This window comes from Oryza glaberrima, chromosome 1 (genome assembly GCF_000147395.1).
Source record: "Oryza glaberrima chromosome 1, OglaRS2, whole genome shotgun sequence".
Classification (NCBI taxonomy): domain Eukaryota; kingdom Viridiplantae; phylum Streptophyta; class Magnoliopsida; order Poales; family Poaceae; genus Oryza; species Oryza glaberrima.
In genome coordinates this window covers 31,008,461-31,032,661 of record NC_068326.1, presented here as the reverse complement: position 1 = coordinate 31,032,661, position 24,201 = coordinate 31,008,461, and the positions used below count along the sequence as shown (strand labels likewise).

Genomic DNA, 24,201 nt, shown 5'->3' with positions numbered 1-24,201 from the left:
CTAACTACATGTACAACTAATTCAGATGATATGTCTTTCATAAGAAAATGTCTTTCGGATGATATGCCGATCTGCCGAAACCACCCAAAACATCAAGGATTGGCTAAGTTCCAGACGGGTGCCACTGGCGAAGCCAAGGGGCGAAGCCCTTGAGCAAAGCAGAATGACCAAGACCAAGGAAGCTTCGCCATCAAGATTGGCCAAAGCCATGGAATGGAGGCCGAAGGGTTCACCTCTAAGCTCATCGGTCATTCGGAGAAATCATCACGGGCGAAGGCTGTAGGGCGAAGCACAAAGCCATCGCCAAAGTAGTAGATACCTTCGGTTAGGGGTATAGGATGCCCAGCGGCCTATAGAGGCCCTTTGGTAGCTAATGGGCCAGGCCAAGGGGGCCGCCTCAAGGTCCATGAATGCAAAAGACACTATGTACCCATTGTAATGTCCCTATCATAAAAACAACCATGTAAATTTCTCTATACTAACCAAACCCTAGAGGGTACAAGCCTGTACTACGATTATAAATATCCCTTAGGGCCATATAAATAGGGGATCCTAAAATTTTTATCAATTAATACATTGCTTTACTACTCCAACCACCTATCGAGTTTACCACGTCTTTCAACGTGAAGCAGTTGTCCTTCGACAACAATTTGATTAGACAGTATAAAAACAAAAAAAAAATCCTATAGACATATATTCAAAGGGAAGTATTAAAGAGGCTGCTATTTTTTCATCGAAATATAAGCTTTAAATTATTTCTTAGGAATTTTATAAGATTTGGAATCCTCCCATTCTAGGTTTCAAAGGGTTAGAAAAATTTCCTATATAATCCTATAAAATTCCTTTACAAATCTTTTGGTTTAAAACGGACCACTTCAAATTTCCTATATAATCCTATAAGTTTTCCATTTCAAATGGGGGCAAATACTCGAATTCTGTATCAAATCATTTGATTTCGATTTCCAAGGGGTTCAGTTCTTAAAGAACGAGGCCTGCGTTCGCGAAAAAAAAAAAAAGAACGAGGCGACTCAGGCGAACCTCGTCGTCGCGCCGCCGACGCCGCTGTTCAACCTCGTGCTGCTGCCGAGCTCCGTCGGTCGACCTCGCGCATACGCCGATCGGTGACGCCATCGAACCGTGGCTGCCCCCTCTAGCTGGTTGACCTCAAACAGCTAGCTGCCGGTCCAATTCGTGCCGCCGGCGGTCAAGCTTGCGCCGACGCCGGTGAGGTGGGTAGAAATGGGTAGGTGAGTGGATTGTTTTATTTCCAATGTTTTTATTCCATGTTCCACCATATTTTCCTTTATTTGAAACTGGACCTCGTAAATAGCAGCTTATCCATGAGAGCGAAGAGAAATTCCTCCTTTCCGCCGGTAAAGATTGACAGGACTGGACGCCGGTGAAGGAACCACTGAACCAGCAACCCTCCTTCGTGTGAGAATTCGGTCTGCCGTTTCTCTCCTCTGGAGTTCTTGTCCTTTCTTCCCTATATGGAGTTATTGTTTTTTTGGGGGGTTTACCCTGTATAATAGGAGAAGCGTATTATTACCGAGTAGAAAAAAATGTCATCAACTTATCTCAAGATTTGAAGTCTATAGCCTTTATACTCCAATTCGCTGCCTCTGAATATCCTTTAATTGTTAGACATTAGTTTGTTTTGGTCAGACATCTAAGAACGGCCTCTTCTACATCAAATTCTAAGGTCCCAAGTGATACTGATTAGTGTTAGGTTTGGTTTAGTTCCATTGGGGAGATCGTGAATGGATGCTAGGTGCTCCAGACTTCAATTAATCAGAACCTTTCCAGCCTATATGGAATGCTAATTCGGCAGCCTCTTGCCGTTTCTTCAAAAAGAAAAAAAATCCTCAGGCTAATGTCTTTGAAAAAGGTTGGGAAGTTAAGTGTCGATACCTAGTCTCACCGCCTTTCTGAATCTGAAGAAATATTACATCCATACGAATATTTGAAAATTTTGAACTAAATAAGAAAAAGAGAAATAATTAATGAATTGAATACAATCTTAGTCGAATCAGCTAGAATTTTGTGTCCTTTCATTTATAGTAGGTAGTAGCCAACCTAGCCTCATTTCTTTAGTGAATAGTGAATACGCAAGAGGAGTGTGCATCTTTGCATTAAGGAACTACCACATGATAACTAGCCTCATTCTATTCCCACGCAATTGTGGAGGTCTAGATTATATAGTCTATTAAAACTATAATTGCATACTACTACACAACTCTTATAAAATTTTATTTACAAGAATAGAATTGTATTTCTCATTCAGTTGTAAGAGTTGATCTGACATATGTAAACTGTATGTTTACATATATCATTGAAGCCAAGCACAGCCAAATACAGCCAAATGCCTTCCTCTTTTTCACATTGTCAGCTCTGTTCCAGGTGATTTTAAAAATCAGGATGTCACAGGAACGAGCGTTGGACGAAGTTGTGTCCCCATTTCTAATGCAGTTATCAAAAGCAAGACATGTTTTTCTGAAACTAGATGAGGATAGTTCATTTTTAGATATTAAAGATCTGTTTCAAAATATCGAGAAAGAGGCTCATGAAGTGGAGAACATACTAAAAAGGGTATCAAGTTGGGAAAATGATATCATCAATGACTTTGGAGGGATAGCTCGGCACTTGGATGACATTTTAGAAGAAGAAACTCATCTGAATTCAATATGTTCCAAACTTCAAATTGTCAATGCTGAAATGTCCAACTTAAAAGATCGCATGAAACTTCCTCTTCATGTTCCTGTGATCAAGCCATCAGTTCCTGCACTCTTGTCAGCATCTTTGCCAGCTAAGTTAGTGCCTGCAAATGTTTCAGGGCAATGGAAAAGGCTGGAGATAGAGAGGAAAATTCTTGAGAACTCCACCATGTCTAACTTGCAGCTCAGTTATGATAATCTTGATCTGCAGCTCAAACTGTGCCTCTTGTGTTTCTCTATCTTCCCAGAAAATTCTATCATCAGCAAGAAGGCCATGATCCACTGGTGGATTGGTGAGGGTTTAGTAGCAGCCACACGGAATCAGACTGCGGAACATGTTGGGAAAGATTGCTTTGACAAGCTGATTGTTAAGGAGATGATTGAACCTGTCCATGTGAAACGGAGCTGCAGTGTCAGTCAATGTAAGTTGCACCCTTGGATTCGCCGTATGTTGATTACAGTTGCAAGAAAAGCACAATTTTTTGAATTTGATTCAGAAGGCAATGCAACATGGGACATTTCAGGTACTCACCGTGCTTGTTTAGTTGAAGAACATAAACGAGAAATAGAAACAGCAAAGGTCAAAAACCAATCTACAGATGGCCTGCTCACAATATTTAATGTGAATGAGCGATACCTCCAGTTTGACAAGAGTTGGTTTTTGGATTTGAGGAAGATTGTGGTGCTCCAACTAGGTCGATGGCATAACTTGTATCGACACCATATCGAGGTTGACAATACCGAATTTTTGGAAGGATTGCAGTTGTCCAAACAATTAAAATATCTCTGCCTACGTGGTATCTCCAGAATAACTGCGCTTCCTGCTTCCATTGGCAAACTCTCAAATCTCATGATCCTGGATCTTCATGCTTGTCATAATCTTGAGAGTCTAACTGAGAGCATCACCTCTCTTCAGATGCTCACCCATCTTGATGTGTCAGAGTGCTACCTGCTAGAGGGCATCCCAAGGGGGATTGGCTTGCTTACAGAACTCCAAGTGCTGAAAGGGTTTGTTATTGGTGGCTCCACAAGCAATTATAATTGTCGAGTGGCGGAATTGGTCAGATTGGAGAAACTGAATAAACTGAGCATATATATTGGGAGTAAAGTTGCAGTGACAGGCGATGAACTGAATGAACTTGAGAACATCAAAGGCCTTCGTTCGCTGACTATTACATGGGCTGTATCAGTGCTGACGAAAGTAAAGGACCAACAAGCTTCTGTGGCAACGGCAATGTTAACTTCATTATCCCTTCCTCCAAATCTTCAAAAGCTAGACCTTCGTTGCTTCCCTGGAAGGAAGATGCCAAGCTGGTTGAGTCCGAGTAAGCTATTGGGACTGAAGAAACTGTATTTTACAGGCGGAATGCTAAATACTTTTGGAGATGGGAGCATGCCAGAGATGTGGAAAGTTGAGATATTGCGCCTGAAATTCTTGAATGACTTAGAGGTGGAATGGACCCAATTGCATGAGACGTTCCCAAACCTGACCTTCCTGCAGGTCTTCAGGTGTAGCAAATTAGAATCTTTCCCCTGTGACAAGGATGGAGTGTGGATGAACTGTGATAAGCAGGAAGTCAGATAAGTAGAATGCAATGTTGAATCAAGTGAGTTTCCTTTCGCTGATCTTTCTTCTCGGTGTCACTCAATAGTCAATAGATTTCATGAAAAACAAAGGAGCCTAAGCAATTCTTTAGCTTAACTACAGAATATTATGGCTGTATTTGAGCACTGAAGAGCAATTCCTTCATTTTGAATATTCAGTTCTGAAAATATATCATTTTTCGAATAGCAACTATCCTACCGTTTCATTGCCTATATCAAACTTCCGCGGCTACCTATTCTTGCTAAGTTCCTGGCTAGAAGTTGAGGCGGGTGATGATAAACTCCTTGCAAAGATGTCTCCCAGTGCCTTGGCCGCTGACGGGAGCCCACCGCAGGTATCAATGATCTCATCTTTCATGTTGTTGACAGTGGTGAGGTCAGCCGGCCGTCTTTCCTTGGAAAATGCATCCATGAAAATTGCCCAGCAGCTCTCGCCGTCGACCAATGGCTGCACACGGTGCAAGCTGCTCTTCCCCACCATCGTCTCTGCCGCCTGCTCCAGCCGGCTGGTGACGACCACCACCCCGCCTCTCTCTTTGGGCAAACCGAAGGCGAGGCGCTCTCCCCACTCGTCGCCGGTGGGCGAGGCATTCCGGCGGCCTACCACGTCGGCGTACCAGCCGTCGACGTTCCAGACGTCGTCGAATACTACGAGGTACCTCTTCCCCTTGAGCTGCTCATGGACTGCAAACACCATCTCTCCGAGGTTGTTGCCACCATCCATGGACAAGATGACCTCCTCCTCGAGGCCGAGAGCCATGAGCATGCTCTGCAAGACTTCCTTTCTCACGTCCGCTCCGGCGCAGGCGGTGCGCGACAGGCACACCCAGATCCTGGGGAAGAAGCGGCGCCTCGCCCGCGGGCTGTTGAACACGAGCTGCGCGAGCGCCGTCTTCCCGACGCCGCCCATGCCGACGATGCCGACGCCTGCAAGATCTCCGGCGCCGCACTCCGCCCCGAACGCCATGGATTCCAGCTCGGCGAGCTGCTGGTCGAACCCGTGGACGGTGCCCTCTTCGAGCCAGGAGGAGGTCCACCGGCTGAAGCCCGCGGCGGCGCTGTCCTCCTCCTCCAAGGCTGCGGCGTTGCCGCTGGAATCGCTCTCGACGCACCGCAGAACGCGGCGCTTGACGGCGATCACCCTCTTCTTCACCCTGTTGGAACGCCACGCTTCGGACGGAGAGAAGCAGCCCGGCCGAGTGTTCGTCCGGCTGGCGAGCATGCGGCACTCGGCGAGCAGGTCGTTGAGCTCGTACAGGCACTGCCTGAGCTCATCGGCGTTGGTGGAAGAAATGGCGGCCTTCTCCAGTTCGGCCTTGACGTCGTAGAAGTGCGCGCGGAAAGGGAGCTCCGCTGCTGCCTCCTCCTCCGCAAGGCTATCCACGTACTTTCTTACAAGAAACTGGACAACTTCCACCGCCATCAATGGCTCTGGCCTCTCCAACTCACTAACAAAGAAAGGAGTTTAGCCAAATCAGTACAGTAGTACACACTACACACACACAGTATGCAAGACTGCAAGATGGTTGCATCAGCTTTGGCTTTGCTACAAAGTCAGTCAACATTCGAGTCAATTTTGTTGGCATTGTTTCTCCTTTACGCGTTTTAAGCTTTCCATCTTGAAAAAAAAATGGCGTTGACCGGGGGAAGACCAGAGGTCAGTATCTCCGAGAGGATTAGGCAATGACCGGGGAGAAGCAACGCTGGAATCGTGCTACAGGCGGCAGAGTGGAAGGCGGAGATGGAGGGAACCATGGCAGGCATGGTGGCCTTGTGGAACGAGTGGGAAATCCGCGTGCTTGTGCTCTCCAGCCTCGCGCTGCAGGTGTTCCTCCTCTTCTCCGCCGTCATCCGCAAGCGCAACGTCTCCGCCGTGCTCGGCCTGCTCCTCTGGCTCGCCTACCTGCTCGCGGACTCCATCGCCATCTACGCGCTCGGCTACCTCTCCCAGACGCGCGTCCCTAGAGGCGTCGACGTGCGGTCCTTCCGCAACACCCACCGCATCCAAGCCTTCTGGGCGCCGTTCCTCCTCCTCCACCTCGGCGGCCAGGACACCATCACGGCCTTCTCCATCGAGGACAACGAGCTCTGGAAGCGCCACCTGCTCAGCTTGCTCTCCCAGGTACGAGCTTGAACCACGTGCACTCTGCTCTGCTGATTAACCATGCCGTCTCTCACGTTTTCAATGAACACCTCGTGTGCAAAACAGGTTGCCCTCGCCATGTACGTCTTCGCGAAGTCGCGCCCAGGCGCCGATATCCTTGCCCCCGCCGTGTTCATGTTCTTGAGTGGTATTCTCAAGTACGGCGAGAGGACATGGGCGCTGAAGTGCGCGAGCATGGACAACCTGCGGAGCGGCATGGTGACGACGCCTGACCCGGGTCCCAACTACGCCAAGTTCATGGAGGAGTACCGCTTCACGCGCGAGGCGGGACTCCAGGCGGAGATCGTCATTGAGCCGGAGCGACGGGGCGGCGGGGTCACCGCCGCGGCCATCGCCGAGGAGAGCGTGCCGTACACGACGATCATCACCGACGCGCGCCGCTTCTTCGTCACCTTCAAGCGCCTCTTCGTCAACCTCATCCTCAGCTTCCAGGACCGAACGCGGAGCCAGGCCACGTTCCTGCGGCTCACGCCGGAGCAAGCGTACAAGATCATCGAGATCGAGCTGTCGCTCATGTACGACACCCTGCACTCCAAGGCGGCGGTCATCCACACTTGGTACGGCCGCCTGTTCCGCTGTGTCACGCTCCTCTCGACGTCGGCGGCGTGCCTCCTCTTCAATCTGCTTGACAAGGATCGGTACGAGTCGCACGACACACGCGTCGACATCTTCATCACCAACCTGTTGTTCGGTGGAGCACTCTGCTTGGAGGTTTATGCCATTGGTATGATGCTCATATCCTACTGGACGTACGCCGCTCTGCAAGGTTGCAACTGCCGCACGCTGAGCCATCTTCTGTTCAAAAGCATCAAGTATTTCCGGCCGGAAAGCCGGCCGAAGTGGTCCAATCTGATGGCCCAACACAACCTTATCAGCTATTGCCTCCATGACAGAGCAACGTTGCTCACCAAGGTCATCACCATGGTCGGGCTCAAAGGACATTGGGATAGTTGGATGCACATCCAGCACATAGACGTGTTACCCGAGCTGAAAACCTTGGTGTTCAGGGAGCTCAAGGACAAGGCGGTCAGCATCGTCGACAATGCCGAGAGCTACCGCAAGTTCAGCAACCACAGGGGCCAGTGGGCGCTGCAGTGCAAGGGCTACTACAAGGAGCTTGGCTGGAGCGTCGAGGTAGAGTTCGACGAGAGCATTCTCCTCTGGCACATCGCCACGGACCTCTGCTTCTACTACGACATCGACGGCAGTGACGGCGACGCCAAGCTCACCGAGTACGTTGGCATCAGCAGAGCGGTGTCAAACTACATGCTTTTCCTGCTCGTCGCGCGGCCGTTCATGCTGACGGCCGGCATCGGGCAGATCCGGTTCGGCGACACCTGCGCGGAGGCCAAGATCTTCTTCGAGCGGGAAATGGCGCTGCCGGACGAGCGAGCGGCGGCGGCGATGGTGCTCGAGGTGAACGCGGAAATCGCGCCGAGGGACGTGAAGGGAGACAGGAGCAAGTCGGTCCTGTTCGACGCGTGCCGGCTAGCCAAGTCGCTGCTGGAGCTGCAGCCCGGCAAGAGGTGGCGGCTGATCCGCGTGGTGTGGGTGGAGATCCTCTGCTACGCCGCGAGCAAGTGCCGGAGCAACTTCCATGCCAAGCAGCTGAGCAACGGCGGCGAGCTGCTCACTGTCGTCTGGTTCTTGATGGCGCATCTGGGGATGGGGGAGCAGTACAGGATAGAGGCTGGGCATGCAAGAGCTAAACTAATTGTAGAGAAGAACTGAGATAATCACCTTTCACCAAAGTCCAAAACGGTTGGTAGTATCAGACGATCAACCACTGCCACGGAATTTAATTCTCTTAAACATTGCTGCCAGTCCGCCATGAAATTTATCATTACATGTTTGGCCATAGATTTACCTGAGAAAAATAGCAATTCTACACACAGCGTATAAAGAAATTGAATCAACGATCCAAGTGCTAGATCTATGCCAAACAGCGGTAGGTGGGCCCCGGCGACTAACTAGAGGGAAAGACATGAAGCACACTATCCAAGTATCCAGCATCAGCTGGACAGGATCAACCAGCAGTGTGGCTCTCCACTACCAGCCTACTACCACACGGGCTGCAACCCCGCCCCAATATATTACTGCTACTACACTAGACGTACGTCCTTGTTCAAGTTGCTGCCAATTTTTCTCGCTATGTCCCAAACGCCCGATGCTGACCCCGGCCGTGACACCTTCACATGCGGCACTCTGTTCATGTGCCTCAATCTACGGGGCCTCTTCAAGAAGAAGCCAGAAGAGGTTGGCAAGAGCCGGCGGCAAAGCCAAGAACAAGATCAAGACCAAGCCGCCGCAGTCGATGCCGAGACAGAGCAAGAGCCCCAGTACGTGCCGGCGCCGGCGCCAATCCGGGCCGCGTCCTTCGAGAAGCTCGAGCGCTCCCCGCCCTATTCGGGCAGCAACATCGCCTTCGACCTCCTCGTGGAGCCGGAGCTAGGGGAGGACCGCGGCGCCCGGCAGGTCCTTGCGTACTGCCCATCGCCGTGCTTCGACCTGCCGGCGGGGCTCATGATGAGGGCCGGCGAACGGTGCGACGCGCCTGGCACGGCGGGGTTCGTGCTCGATGGATGCCCGACGAAGGGCGCCCTGAAGAAGGTGGCGTCGTGCCTGCCACCCGACGTCGCGGGCGGCGACGGCGAGGCGCGGCCGCCGCATCTCGTCAGGTTCTTGTCGACGTCGGGTTCTACCGCACCAGCGAACGGCGGGCTCCCGTGAGGCCCGTGATTTCCTCTTGGTGACGCACGATTTGCACGAAACTCACGTCCAGGTTGCCAAGTTGGGCCATATGGGCTGGGTTTACGCATGTCTGTGGGCCTTTCATACGTCACCCAAAGGGAAAAGGAAGTCCTTCTCCTAGGTGATTTAGCCCATATTTCAGCTGGACTTGCAAATTTGCAAGCGTGTCTCTACTCTCTATACTCCATATCCCCAAGTCCCAGATGAGATACAGATCCCTTTGCTTGCGTGTTTCAAGCAAGTTTCTTGCATGCAAGCACAATCACACAAGAAAAGCAGGCGACTTGGGGAAATTCACAATCCAACTTATTCACACATTCATGACCTACTAGATTTTGAACTTCCAGTAGAAGCGTATCTTCGATAATAAAGAATGTTTTTCCTGCGAATTGTGATAGCATCTTTTGGTGGGTATAGCTGAAGATATCTTTGAAGATAGTGTAATCCCTCGTGGGAACTAGAATAGAGTAGTCCTAATAGTTCTGTGAGTATTCCCCTTCAACCAAAAGAATTTTTTTTAACAAAAATCAATTTGCATTTGTATTTCTGCTAAAGGAACGAACCATGTCGTGGAGCCACACCAGTACTAAGGATCAGGCGGCGCCCCGGTGCAGAACGTCTTGGCCGTGCGCATCTTCACGTAAAAAGAAAAAAAAAACAGATTTGAAGGGAGAGATGTCCCTCCTCTAAATATTATTTAAGAAAAAATAGTGAGTGTGTCGGCGATTAAACACGGACCCTGGAATTGAAACCAAGTTTATAGACATGCATGTTCGCATTGAGATTCGTATTCCCTTGGAAACCACGTCGCCATTGTTGAATTGATCAATTGATTATCCAACCACAAGTTGCTACTGAACTTATAACACACACATGACAGACACACCAGCACCAGGTTACATCCATGATCCATCGATAGAAACTCACGCTTAATTTACACAACGTCAAAACCCGTCGATAGAAACTCACGCAGTCACGCTTAGTTGTACACAACAGCAGAACCCACGGGGCCACGACGATACTACCGGAGTTGAAGAGCTCTGCTCCGTCACAGGCTCACAGCCTCATCTCATGTCTCATGACGTCAGAGGCTCCGTGCGTCCACGCGCCGTAACTACCCGTGCGCTAGCTTCGGCGTGCTCGTGCCAGACGACGCGGACGCCGGCGACGACGGGAAGGAGAACGGGCCCGGCGCCGCGCCGTGTGGCCTGACTCGAGATGCCTGAGACCGGCTCCAGTGCGAGAACGAGAACGACGCCGACGCCGACGCCGACGCCTCGCGGAGCTGTGACAACGCCGACGACGTCCTGCCCGCCGCACCGGCGGAGACAGCGCGGGGAAGTGACGACGGCCACCGCGACGAGACACGGGGAGCGCTAGGCACCTCCTTCTTCGCCTTCGCCTTCGCCTTCTGCGCGCTTGTGGGCGCGGCGCTCATGGTGGCCGGCTGCACAGCTGCCCGCTTCTTCTTCAAGAGTCGAGGGAGGTACAGGCACAAGGCGGTGCACTTGACGCCATCGGCGCCGGCCTCGCCACCGCCGTTGCCTGCTCTCCGTTGGGGCGTCGAGGACAGTGCAGATCTGGTGGGCTTCTCTGGCAATAGCCGGAGCGACGACATATGAGCGCGGCGGTTTGCAGAAGCCATTGGTCGGGGGGTGTTGCTCTCAGCGATATTGTGATCAGCCACAACAAGAAAGGATACGAATAGGCTTTTGTGCAATGTTTTGGTAAGAAATAATGCTTTATTTAGGTTGTGTGCTGTTTCAAATTCATATATTGAAATAATCCACATGGCACAAATCAATATAAACCTTTTCTTCTTTTGCCCCTTGCCTTTTTGTTAAGTTTTTTTTGTGATCCGCGTTAGCCCTAATCTTGCCATTAGCTAATTGTTTAGGCATTGGAGATCACCAGCTCTCTCTCGGGTCTGTATCGTCTGTCTCTGTAGCCAAAGACAAAGCTTGCCGTACAATCGTACATTGCTTTTATCCAGGCCAACCATGGAGCAATGAACTGCTGGTCTGATGCAAGACTTGACGAACCGTAGTTACTAATTATCGGCCAACTAATTGATAAAACAATATGTTTACTCTGTACAAATAATCAACAAAAACAATCACAGGTGGCAAAGCAGGAAAAACTAAAACCTGAGCACACCCGTTCTCTTTTTACTGCCAACATCAAAGAATATATGTATCAAAATGACAACATCCAATCTGCATTCATCCATTCATCTAGAAATAAGAAAGCGACAAAAAATAGAAAAGAAAAGGAAAATCATTTGCCGATGCAGCAGCAAAATGATCCTATCACCGAATCAAACAAGCAAGTGACACAAGCAACTTCCTTTTTGTTTGATCTAGCATATCATGCCTCACGGCCTATCTTTTTTTAAGACTAATTTCGTTTTCTATCTGGACCTAGTCTATAGCGTTATTCACTTCGTCATGTGTTGTTAGTTGTTACTTGCTTCTTCTATAAGGCTATCGAAGCTGTGGCTTATACTATTTCGGTAAAAAAAAAATCCATTTTCGTTGAATAAGAGTAGCCTTTTGTTTATTGTGCGTTGCCGCTGGAGATTGTTTAATTGTTTTCTCTGTAGAGTAGATTCCCGATTCTATCAATTAATTTTGGGAATCGCTAAAAAACCGTCGCAAGGTTTTTGATAAAAAGAACTTTTAATGTAACTATAGTATATAATTGTAGTGTAACTATAATATAATTACACTATATTTATATTGTAATTATAGAATAATTATATTATAACTATGTTATAAATATATTGTAATCTCTATATAACTTAGATATAAAGTTGCATATAATTTTTTATTACTACTCCCTCCGTTTTATATATTACAAGTCGTTTGATTTTTTTTCTCGTAGTAAATTTTTTACGTTGATTTTTTTCTCGTAGTAAATTTTTTAAGTTTGATTAAGTTTATAGAAAAATATGGTAATATTTCCAATACAACATTAACATATTATCAAAATATATTTAATGTTAAATTTAATGAAACTAATTCGGTGTTATCAATGTTACTATTTTTTTTATAAACCTAATTAAACCTAAAGAACCCTGACTACAAGGAAAAAAAGTCAAACGACTTATAATATAAAACAGATGGAGTATAATAAAGTTATATTGTAGCTATATAATAGTTATAGTGAAAGCATATTACAAATAGACTTTTTTGGCGGAAATATTACAACTGTACTATAATTAGGTTTGAAAGTGTTCACTTAAAAAGCTTGCAGTAGTTCTTTACTTCGCTATGTGAGATCATGCCATGTAGCGGTCGATTGCACTACGGCAAACTTTGTCTTTGGCAACAACACCGTGTAAAATTAGGGATTTCATTGTCTACTTATTGACTCGCCACTCGCTACCAAAATTTAAATTTTAGATACTGCTATAGTTTTAAATTTAATTTTAAAATTTTTAATATTAAGAAAGATGTCTAAATGGATACTCACATACAAAATTAGATTAAGATGAATATTCTCTATAGCAAAAAGATGGATAACACATTAATACATTTTCTTTTATCCATAGCAAAGCACGAACATCTTGCTAGTTATGATAAAAAAAGGGCTCTATATAGAGAGATGTTATGAAGGATCACCGTTCGCCATATACTTCTAGAAGGGGTTTTTATTAAGAGTAGAGTCCATCACTGGTCCCTAAACTTGTACCGTTGTATCATCCCGGTCCCTAAACTCGCAAATCGACCGTTCAGGTCCTCAAACTTGTTCGACTGTGTCATCCCGGTCCCTAAACTTGCAGATCACTCATTTAGGTCCTTCAACTTGTTCAGTTATGTCACTCCGGTCCCTAAACAGGACGGTCTAAAAACTTTATATCAAAAAATAATTCATAACTTTTTCATGTGAACACTAACGAAGACAAACTTTATATCAAAATTGTAGCCCTCAACGTGACCTACAACTTTGTAGTTGAAAAGTTTTTGAATTAAAACTGTTTAGGGTCCCAAAATATTGTTGCATGTTTATAGATTTTGAAATTTTAATTTTAAAATTACATTTGGGACAGAAAATGACTTAAAATAAAAAAAATCCAACTACAAAGTTGTAGCTTGCGTCGAGGGCTACAAATTTGATATAAAGTTTATCTTCATTAGAGTTCACATGAAAAAGTTATGAATTATTTTAAAATATAAAGTCTTTAGACCATCCTATTTGACCAAGATGATATTCAAATCCAAGTTTAGGGACCGGGGTGACACAACTGAACAAGTTGGAGGACCTAAACGAGTGATCTGCAAGTTTAGGGACCGGGATGATACAGTCGAACAAGTTTAAGGACCTGAACGGTCAATTTGCGAGTTTAGGGACCAGGATGATACAACGGTACAAGTTTAGGAACCGGTGATGGACTTTACTCTTTTATTAATGTAAATGAAACTGTTTTCAGTATTTGTCTATTTACACCAGCGATATACTCCTAGTGCCATGTAAACTGTAACATTGTTAGCCCGTTTAAAACAGAAATGTATACATTTCAAGTTGTCAAACGCAATATAACAAAAATAAAAGAAATTCAAAAACCAAAGGCGAACAGCGATATGAATGTCAAACACATCAGTGTATAGGCAATCGAGAAACTCATGCCTACTTCAACTCAAAGGCAAACCATTGACACCAAATGGCATGCGGAGGAGAGATTGTCAGGTCCTTGGTGATGACGGGTTCGACAGTTCAGGCGGTGCCGGGAAGCTAAAATCAAGTTCAGGCAGCTCGGGCATCGTGAACTTCTTCGGGCCCAGGCCGCGTCTGCCGTCGAAGAGGAACGCCGCCGTGACCGGCGACTCCGTGTCGACGTTGCTGCTCCTGAGCAGCTCCAGCGGCAGGTCAAAGTACGCGGACGGCTCCTGCTCCTGCTCCTGCTCCTCCTCTTCGCCGCCGGCGCGCTCGAACACGATGCCGGACGACGACGACGAGCTGTACTTGAACCTCTCCATGGATGCCCCCTTGGACGCCACGCTGGCCCGCGTCTCGGCCGTGCTCGCCCGGGCGCCCGGCTCGCTCAGGCTCATGGACTGCTGCTGCTGCATCGGCCGCCTCCTCGACAGCCCCGGCAGGGGAAGGCAGAGAGCGCCGCACCAGAAGCCGTCGCCGGCGAACCTATCCTGCCTCGCCCTCCGGTAGTTGATCGACGAGTTGCTCGAGATGTCGGTGACCGACGAGGCAACGCGGGATCGCCGGCCGGTGGCGGCGCCTCTGGCTGCATTTGATCCGTCCGCAGAGGCATGGGACCTCCGGTCCTGGTCCTCCTCATCATCGATACCTGCAGCTCCAGCTTCTTTCTTGAAGGACGCATGCTTCTCTCGAAATGAATCGCCTTCTTGAGAAAAACTCATGGCATCACCGTACCAGAAGTGAATTGCATGCACGAGATGTTCCGACTGCTTCCTGACAACTAAAACAGGATGATGGAATTGGCTACCATGGAATGGTGGAGAGCACATTCGGATGGAGGGCTGTCTGCCTCTTTGTCATGCCGTGCTGTGTCGGTGAGCTGGTTGACCTTCCACTTCATCAAATCTTCAGGCTTAGACCGCTGCACTGCACCCGCTGTTCTTTCTCTACACAGCTGTGGTCAGCTGCTGCCTTGTTATCATTGTTCGTGCTTGCTACTAAGCGGCATTCTGGCACGACTATGTTTCTTAAAAGGAAATGGTGAAGATGACACAACGAAAGGATGTCGACTATGTGTAAAGTGCTGGCATTTTCTGGCTTGTGGATATCTATGGATATAGTATAACCGCTTGAGCTTGATGCAGGATATGGGGAAAAAGAGGTTGAATTGAGAGTAAAGGCCAAAATACTTTGTACATTTTTTCCCTCTCTATTAATATATGAGGCAAAAGCTCTTGCCCTCCTTTCAAAAAAAAAAAAAGAGTAAAGGCCAAAATATCTCAGGGAAAAAACTATTTTCAAGCCTTCTATTTTGGTAATATGCATTTCACGGATTTACTATCTTGTCAGTTGTCATATCACCACAGAGACTATTTCACATCTTCATTTCTTCACAATAATGAAGATTAAGCTGACTCAGATTTACAAAAGAAAATAAAAGGAGGATATCTGCCTCGGGAAGCAAAGATGAGCAGGGCTGAACTACTGTAGAGAATTGTAGAAAAGAATCAACACGACTGATATTCCAATAATGACAGGAAAGGCAGTTAACAGATATAGAGCAGAATATCCCTGCAAAAAAATAATTAAAAAAAGGTGTGTTGTTAAAAGGATATGGCAAAAAAAAAAAGGTACAAGAGATCTGTTCAATTTTGATCAAATGTTTGCACCTAAAACCAATATTGTTGGCATATGTCAAAATCAACATCTTACCACTGCGGAGGGCACTTCAGTTTCATCATCTTCCTCCTCTTCATCATCCAAATCAGCAGCAGAATCCCAATCAATGTTAAGTCTTTTAGCAGCTGTCTCAGGATCAATGCCTGTATCTGTAGCCTTTGCATAGACAGATTTCCCAGGTTTACTCTTCTTTTTTGGAGCTTCCATCTGTACAAAAAATTAAAAATGAATTTAAACACAGTTTGACTAAACAGGTTGTTACAAAAAGACAATGAAAACATATGCATAGGAAAGTGACGAGCAATGCTCAGTGGTACACTTATACTTTTGAAAGTGATGAAGGCTGACAAAACCATACAAATAATCAGTATGAGTCAAGCAGTTTGAAGACGCTGGTAGGCAAAACTATTGTTATGGTGGTATGGTAGCTGGAGAAAACTTATATGCATTTCTAAGAAGTCGATAAACTGAATTGTCAGTATTACCTCAAGATCTGGCCATTCAGTCATCTCCTTCGCAAGCAACTGAAGGGCAACACGGTTTTCTGGAATCCGGCCTTCATTAACCTGCAAGGCATATTATTAACTGACCGCTGAAGCAATATGTTGGGGCCAAACTAAGTATGGAATGAAGAAGGATGGTATGAAGATCATGTAAAAAGGTACTCACTTCACTTTATTTTGTTACATGAGTAATGGAATCCAGGCAAATTCATTTGGAAAAAAAAAAGTTAGAATGAATAAATTTTAAACGACTGTTTGATAATTATAGGTTCTAAAAACAAGTAATTCACATCAGGGAGGCAGCAGTTCTTGCGTGACACCAGCAAAGGCACAACAAATCTTTTAGATTTCCTTTATCATTCAAATGTCAACAATAGTGCTACAGTACAGAGGCAGTGTTTTTTACTGGTTATTTCAAATACTAGAGCATAGCATGTGACTGGTTAGTATACACTAAAATGTATGTCGGCTCCTCAAGTGAATGAAGATGCTAGTAGTTACCAAGAAAGATATTCACAAAATGAAAGTGACAGAAGATTCACGTTCATTGATAGTGTACCTCAACCAAAGCATCAGCCAAATCATCCCTGGTGATTTCATCAGGATCCTCTATGCCGAGTAATCTCTTCCTTTCTATATCTCTAGGATCCTCAATCATGATAGTTAGCTTAACCTGTGATGCAGCAACGAAGCAGAACACCATAGTAAGTTATCATCGGGCATCGGCAATAACTCGACCAGGATTATCTTGACTGTCCAAAGACTGCTTACCTCGCCAAAGGTCATATCCCTGTTCTTCTGAAGAAGCTCAAGCACCTGCAACCGCAGCCGAAGTGCCGAACCAAACACCAAGTAAGCACGAACTCATCCCAAAAACATAAACCAAGCGAAAGGGGGCGTAACTAGAAGGCGCGTACCCTTTTGACCTGGCGGATATCCTCCAAGTCCTCGGGGCTCGCCTCCGGCTGCTCGGCGGAAGCCGCGATGTCGCCTGCGGCTCCATCGGAGGAAGCCGGCGGTTCGGAATCCCCTTCTCCCTCAGGAGCGACAGCTGTGTCTGACACTCCAGGTTCGTCCTGGCCGAGCGAGGCAGCTACGCGGCGGCGGCGGCGGCTGCTACGGGAATACGCCCGTGCGTTGGCTGTAGAAGGGAGGGGGAGGCCGCAGTGGCAGTGGGGCAGGGAGAGGAGAGAGCTAGGTCTCGTCGCGACGGCGAGGAGTGTGGGAGAGGCGGGGCGGCGGCGAAGTGGCGGGAGCGGAGGAGGCGGGGAGGGTGGTGAGAGCAGCGCCATTTTGGCTCCCCCCTATCTTGTTGGGTCCGGGGCATCTCCGCTCGCCCGCGGCCGCACGGTTTGCGAGGATGACGACGGTGCGGCACCTCTCGGCTCCCCTTGCGGGCCCCAGGCGGCAGTGAGCGCGCCGTTGCAGCTGTGTAAACAGTCGTGCAGTACACAAAGCCCTTGTCTCTTTGGTACTTCGAGATATATTCGCATGGGCTTGGCCCTTTTTGTTCATGACAGCCCGTTCTCAGCAAACAGGCCGGACTATGCTGTTTTTGCCCAACTCGGCCGACCGATCACAGCCTACTAGCCCAACTCGGCCTACCGATCAGAGCCTACTAGCCCTAGCGCCATTTGGAACTGAGCTCCCATGGGCTCCAGCCCATCCTCCCATTTCCAGGCCGTTTACACTTTGGAAAAAGTACACCGAAGGTCCCTCAGCTTGTCATCGAGTTACAAAATCGTCCCAAAACCAGATATAACACGTCCCCAAACTTACAAAACCAATGCAAACCAGCTCCCTCGTTGGTTTTGAAACCGGTTTTGTCCGACGGTGCTGCTGAGTCAGCGCGGGATTCACGTGGGCTCCACATGTCAGCTTGTCCATGTCAGCTCCTCTCTTGTGCAGGTTGCGCCACGAAGCCAAGGCCCAACGCCGCTCCGCCACCCGAGTCTCCCTCCTCCCTCGACGGGGAGCGGCCTCGGCACGGCGGCGGCTGTTCGCCCCCATTGGCGACAGCGGCGAAGTCTCCGCCCCTCTAGCCGCCGAGGGGTAGGAGCAAGCGGCGAAGGAGGAGGAGGCCGGTGACTTCAACGAGTGGAGAGGAGGCTGGCAGTGCGAGGCGGGACATGAGGAGAACGTCGGCGGCCGGTGACGGGCGACGCGGCAGCGGAGACGAGGCAGCAGCGCACCGCACCGCGGCGGGGTCGAGCGAGCCGTGGCGTCAAGGTGGAGCAGTTGGGTGCGGGCGGCGGCCGATGGGGGAGCAGCCGGGCACGGGCAGTGGGTGCGGGCGCCGGGGGAGGAGCGGCGCGCGCGTGGCGGGGGAAGCCTTCCACCATTGTAAGATTCATCGCTGCATTGAGAAGCAATAGCTTGAATATGACTTACTGTTGCCATAGCCGTCTGAAGAAACTGAACAAGAATCACATGTTCATTGCAGCTGTCATCGTCTCCTGGCACATTCAGGATTTCAGGTTGGAAGTTGGAACAGAGTTTCTGCAACTTGTACTTGATGGATTGCCACTTGACTGGGAACTGAACAATCGAATAAGCCATTGATGCTGAAGCTGATGCCTTCAAAAATTGCAGCTTCTCACTGCATTCTGCTACCTCCATTCCTGCACTCCTGTTGGGATCAAAACTGGTTCTTGGAGTTGGAGACATGGAATTGAAGATATGCAGATAGTAGTTTTTCTGTTTAGCAAATGACAATGATAAGGTTCTTATAGTTCTAGTGGTCTGCAATGTATATGCCAAGCCCAGCTGGCCTGGCAGATGAATGGATCAGTTGGTGAATCCATTTGATCTGTCTTTTTGCTGCCTCCATTTGGTTTCTTCTATTAGAATTTTGCACTGCTCTGCCTGCCCGTGGCGGGGGAAGGAGCGGCGCGCGGGCGCAGGCTGTACTTTTTCCTCCTCGCTGCGCGATGCCGCCGCAGCGCTGCACGACTTCCTCCGCGACGTCTAGGCGCTGCCGTCGTCCGACCCCGCTGCACCGCTGGGCCTCCCCAACCTAAGGAAGGGGGTCCACTCGCTCCCCGCCGCCGTGGTTCCTCTCCCCGTCGACGCGGCGGCCATCAAACAGGTTGACGACGACGGCGGCGACTGCCACACACATTTTCCCTCGGACGACAACGACGACGAGGGCTACTCTGATGGTGGTGGTGGGCACATCCCTTTCCCGTCCGACGACGACGCCGAGCCGCCTCCCCGACGCCCCGCCGCGGCTCCGGCGCTGCACGCCGCCACCGCTCCCCGGCTCCTACTACGGCGGCGCGGCGCCGCCGTCGCCGTCGCCGCCGCATCGCCGGCCGCCCGTCGAACCTGCTCGCCCCGGCGACCTCCTCCCCGCCGCCGGCTGCCCTGCCCAGAAAGAAGAGTGAGAGAGGAGGGGAGAGACGAGGGGAAAAAAAGACCCTCCTGACGTGGACAAGCTGACATGCGGGGTCCACATGGGTCCCATGCTGATTGCACTTGTTTGCACTGGTTTTGTAAGTTGGGGGATTGTTGACGAAAAATACGAGGCCTGGGAGATCTGTTTAACTCCAGTGCAGGTCCAAAGCTCGTCTTCGGGTGTGTTAGCGTGCCAGTTGATTTGATCCTGCAATCAACAAGAAATAGAGACAACGAAACCGCGGTTAAACCTATAAACGATAGCCGATCGGCTAGGTGCCGATGACGTATCATTTATCTCTGAGCCGATGTCATATGTAAATCGATCGGCAATTGCAAATAGATAATAAAGAACCAAACCTATTTGATCGGCTGTAGATATTAACAGCATATAATTCTTATATCAATATATACTTAAATCAAGTGATTGGGATAGATCGGTCGCCATGCCGAGACAGTATAAATTACTTATATCGAAATATATATTAATAACAGGACTATATATGTTCATAGCATAGCCGATCAGATAGATCTAGCATGTATCGGCTAATACTCCGATACAACTCTATGTTAAGATGTTAAAACAAGCAGAATATACTAAACAAAAGCTTAATATACTTAGATGTAACAATATCTTGATATAAAAGGCAGATCTAACGTGTCAACGAAGCATATAGAGCAAATATAGTTAAATCAGATAAGATCGGCTGAAACTCCTATGCTACCTTAATCGGCAACCAGAAAGCAGGCTAGAGATTGATATTCTAAGCACGACTTAATAGATCAAACTCAACTGATGCAGCATTAAGTATGAAAATAAGAACAATATCTAGACAATCAAGCCGCTGGAAGTTTCATAGAGTGGTAGATATCTTATATAATCTAAACCAACATCGATATCTAACCTAATCGGCTGCCTTCTGTTAACAGATGTTAGCCGATTGTGGGGTTAGATGGCGATATTGCTAGAGATTATGTAAGATATATGATAACTCGACGAATTACATAAACAAGATTAGAGTATCATAAAGATGGAAGCACTAATCCCAAGAACGCAAGCCGTCATAACAAGTTTTACCTCTTGTTGAAGTTCGAAACCGATGCAGCTCAACCCGAAAGCAAGAACTCGTCGAAATAAAACAAAAGCAAAAGGGTGGCGATGCGCCGAAATTGTATTGAACGTGTGTGTAAATTGATTACATGGGGTTCGGGGTCTATTTATACCCGAAAATTACAAACTATGTCCATATCGGACACGACTCTTATCTCTAACAAATTCTAAGATACCATAAGTCTTTGCGGCGGACTTTTGCCCAAACATATCTCTAAGGAAATTACATAAAATGTCCTAATTAATAGGTACAATTACCTTCTCAGGACTCTATCCATGCATGGCAATTATCTTGAAACACATCAATTCAACCCGATGTCGTACACCAAGTCGTATTGCCGGAATCGGCTATATCACTTAACCCAGTCTGACTTGGATTTAGCCAATCCAATCGTAGCTGATCCGAACTCCAGCCGATTCTTGCTCTGTTCTCGAATCGATCTTCGCCTTCGACTCCACTTCGATCTAATTCTCTTTTCCGATGCTGATATTGCTAAATTTGGTTGTTAACAGGGATGCGTTGTATCGAATTTTACGGTTAGGGGATGATTTTGTAACTCGATGACAAGTTGAGCGACCTTCCGTGTACTTTTTCCTTGCTCTTTTTCTCCTGCGCAACGTTGAGGGCCTCCACGCTCTCTCAGACTGCATTATTTGCTTGATGTTGGAAAAAATGCAGAACTAATTTTTTCGACCCATCTCCCTCATTTTTCACGTGCACGCTTTTCAAACTGCTAAATGGTGTGTTTTTGCAAAAAGTTTCTAAATGAAAGTTGCTTAAAAAATTTAAATTAATCCATTTTTGAAAAAAAAAAAATTAGCTAATACTTAATTAATCACGTACTAATGGACCGCTCCGTTTTCCGTGCAGGAAGCCCCACTAACCGAACACAGCCTTAGGCCCTCTTTGTTTAGGCTTATAAGCCAATTTATAAGTCGAAAAGTCTAATCCTAAACAAATAAGTAGCTTTTCCGTTTGGCCTTTTTGAAGCTATTAGCCACTCTAACACAGTGGCGTAGCTAGGAATTTTTCGTTGGGTAGTCTTATTTTCCATGATGGAGGATGAAAAAATTTAGGTGTGGCCAAGTACCCTGTAGATAGCAAATATAATGATGCAAAAACAAATTATATACTACGAAATTTACAAAACTTGTCCTTGTCGTGCCTACTTATGCTACAATTTTTAATATCACCATACAATATAATATGCATTTACAAAATTGTTAAAGACCACCTAATTCAAATAAATCATCGTAACATAAGACACCATGATAAAAAAAAAGACAGCTAGCTCCAATCTAATCGTATAAACAAACACAAAAGTAACGAGTTGACAAAACTTGACAAAAATGCAATAATGAATACTTAACACTCTAGAGTTGTCAGGCTAACTAACAAGTTTAAAAAGCATGATATATTAGTATGTATAGTTCTTTTTGCAAATGATCATGAATTTTGATAGTAGGGATTAAGGTCTCTAGGCTAAAATATAGGGTAGTCCTGTGCCCAAATGGACTATAAGCTAGCTACGCTACTGCTCTAACACTATTAAGCCAAAAGCTATGATGGAGAAGCTTTTTTTGGCTTATGTGGGGTAGATATATGAATCAACCACTAAATTAACTTAGGACATTAAATCCACCAGCTTATAAATTATATAAGCCAATAAGCTGACTTATAAGTCTAGGCCAATAGGGCCTTAGTGCTCCTCCGCTTCGTAAGTTCGTAGTCCGACGCTGGATGGTGTGCTTCACTGAACTGAACTATTGAAGAGTGAAGAAAGGCAACAAAGGACAACGTATGCTCACGACGTAGACGATGATCTAGGTTTTTGGACGGATTTAGGGACGTACTGTTTGGTTTCCATATCCAACTTGCCACATCTAAGATTAGCTATACCATAACTTTTTAGACAATCATTTGGTTCATTGATACAGCTATAACTCACCACATCTTTCAATTGCAGGGTCACACGTAGTAATAAGATGTGATACATTTCTAGTACAACGTATGTCCAGATTCGTTGTACTATGATGTGTCATGTCGTAGTATGAGGTTAAGTTTTTTTAGACGGATAGAGTAGTTGATACCTTTCGCTTTGCTGTGAGATATGTGAATGAATGCATGCTATACATTATAGAAATGGTGGATGTATGTGTTTAATTAATGTGAAAATTATGTGGAGATAATGATTTTATATTGTTTGTATATTGAGTTCTAAGAATACGACTAAATTATAAATATTATGTTATCTTTGCATGATATTTAAAATAAAACTAGTGCATGATGTGACATAATTACATACTGAGATTTAGAAGTTAGTGGCCAAGTATCAATTTTATACTAAGATAGGATATCCGCAATTTAAGTACGATCGTGTCTGGTCTTGTAGAATAAAACTGTACTTATTGCTCCCAGAAGTATTAGAACAACGCCTTGGAGTAAAATCCGGAGAGTGAACAAGATCAGAAACCAACAACACGGAATGCAATTAAGAACTCCCTTCATAAAAAAAAATTAATCTAAAAGGGGATATGACACTACTAGTACAACGAATTTGGATAAAGAATTATGCGGATTCGTTGTAATAGGAGGGGACCCATCCGAGACAGGGATGGTAATCGGTCAAGCTCCATATATATGCTCTTTCACGACCCTACTTAACCATCAAATATTTTTAGGCAAAAGATGTATAAAAAGCAAGTCCAAACCATTTTGAACCCGGCCCTTAAATTTTCGAGTGTAAAATGTTGGGTCCATCATTACCACCCCCACTGCTAGGTTAAATTTTTTTAACGGAACAAGAACACCTCTAAAAAGAAGCCAAGAAGCCAGTCACTGGTGAAGAAGTGCTTTTTAGTCCCGGTTCGTAACCCCCTATAGTTCCGGTTTTCAAACCGAGACTACCAATCCAGGACTAAAGATCGCTATTTTTAATCCCGGGTGAAATAACCGGGAGTAAAGATCGATCTTTGTACCAACCGGGATTAAAGATCCCTCTCTTGAGTGGGACTAAAGAAACGATAGGGGCAGTCCCGGTTGGTCCATTTTCTTTTTATTTTCTCCCAAATCGAGTTGGATGTATATACCCAAATCAAACACCAAATCTCCAAATCCCCAAATATGAGTGCCATGCATATACCCAAATCGCGAAATCAATGTAACATCCTAAATTATTCACATCACAAATACAAATCCTAAATCTTACAAACCATCACAAATCTTAAACAAATTACACACAAATCAAATGCATCACAGATCGATTATACATCTCAGAACGATGCAATGAATCAAAAATTTGTAATAAAAGAAATTATACATCTCTCAAATCACAAATTATTAAAAAAAACGGAGAGAACCAACGTCGCCGCTTGCCATGGCCGCGCGCGCTTCTCCGCCGGCAGTGTCGGTCGCTGCCGCGCGCGTTGCCCCGCCGGCAGCGCCACCCGCCGCCACGCGCTGCCCTGCCGCCTGCCGCGTCGCGAGCGGCCTCGCCGCCCGCCGCCAGCCGATTCTCTAGCCGTCGGATGTGAGGAGGAGAGGGGAGGAGGAGGAAGGGGAGGAGGGGGGAGGAGAAAGAGGAGGAAGGGGAGGAGAGGAAGGAGCTAGATCTGAGGAGG

General features: G+C 46.8%; 6 protein-coding genes across 11 annotated transcripts; 3 read left to right on the top strand and 3 right to left on the bottom strand.

Moving 5' to 3' along the window:
• Nucleotides 1-933: 933 nt before the first annotated feature.
• LOC127753962 (disease resistance RPP13-like protein 4) lies at nt 934-4,540 on the top strand. Of its 6 annotated transcripts, none has more exons than XM_052279425.1 (4): nt 934-1,247; nt 1,334-1,445; nt 2,401-4,321; nt 4,507-4,540. In XM_052279425.1, exon 3 carries the CDS (start codon nt 2,419-2,421, stop codon nt 4,297-4,299), a length of 1,881 nt encoding a protein of 626 aa, XP_052135385.1. In that variant the 5' UTR covers nt 934-1,247; nt 1,334-1,445; nt 2,401-2,418; the 3' UTR covers nt 4,300-4,321; nt 4,507-4,540. The 6 variants fall into 6 exon arrangements, with proteins under 6 accessions (XP_052135385.1, XP_052135408.1, XP_052135399.1 ...); XM_052279448.1 differs by lacking the exon at nt 4,507-4,540 and having other exon boundaries at nt 2,401-3,136; nt 3,239-4,388; XM_052279439.1 differs by lacking the exon at nt 4,507-4,540 and having other exon boundaries at nt 934-1,243; nt 2,401-4,388.
• Nucleotides 4,514-5,742, bottom strand: LOC127754001 (probable disease resistance protein At5g45440). Its single transcript, XM_052279458.1, has one exon. It carries the CDS (start codon nt 5,740-5,742, stop codon nt 4,549-4,551), a length of 1,194 nt encoding a protein of 397 aa, XP_052135418.1. The 3' UTR covers nt 4,514-4,548.
• On the top strand, nt 5,591-8,366 carry LOC127753952 (uncharacterized). Its single transcript, XM_052279404.1, has 2 exons — nt 5,591-6,441; nt 6,529-8,366. Exons 1-2 carry the CDS (start codon nt 6,061-6,063, stop codon nt 8,212-8,214), a joined length of 2,067 nt encoding a protein of 688 aa, XP_052135364.1. The 5' UTR covers nt 5,591-6,060; the 3' UTR covers nt 8,215-8,366.
• Nucleotides 8,367-8,426: 60 nt separating this feature from the next.
• Nucleotides 8,427-9,551, top strand: LOC127754011 (uncharacterized). The gene has a single exon (XM_052279469.1). It carries the CDS (start codon nt 8,635-8,637, stop codon nt 9,211-9,213), a length of 579 nt encoding a protein of 192 aa, XP_052135429.1. The 5' UTR covers nt 8,427-8,634; the 3' UTR covers nt 9,214-9,551.
• A 4,063-nt stretch (nt 9,552-13,614) lies between these two features.
• Nucleotides 13,615-15,086, bottom strand: LOC127764679 (uncharacterized). The gene has a single exon (XM_052289592.1). It carries the CDS (start codon nt 14,718-14,720, stop codon nt 13,920-13,922), a length of 801 nt encoding a protein of 266 aa, XP_052145552.1. The 5' UTR covers nt 14,721-15,086; the 3' UTR covers nt 13,615-13,919.
• Nucleotides 15,087-15,272: 186 nt separating this feature from the next.
• LOC127764669 (protein CHLOROPLAST ENHANCING STRESS TOLERANCE, chloroplastic) lies at nt 15,273-17,410 on the bottom strand. The gene is made up of 6 exons (XM_052289580.1): nt 16,991-17,410; nt 16,845-16,889; nt 16,633-16,746; nt 16,056-16,136; nt 15,604-15,777; nt 15,273-15,462 (listed from the first exon to the last, which is right to left on the bottom strand). Exons 1-6 carry the CDS (start codon nt 17,363-17,365, stop codon nt 15,373-15,375), a joined length of 879 nt encoding a protein of 292 aa, XP_052145540.1. The 5' UTR covers nt 17,366-17,410; the 3' UTR covers nt 15,273-15,372.
• Nucleotides 17,411-24,201: the final 6,791 nt, after the last annotated feature.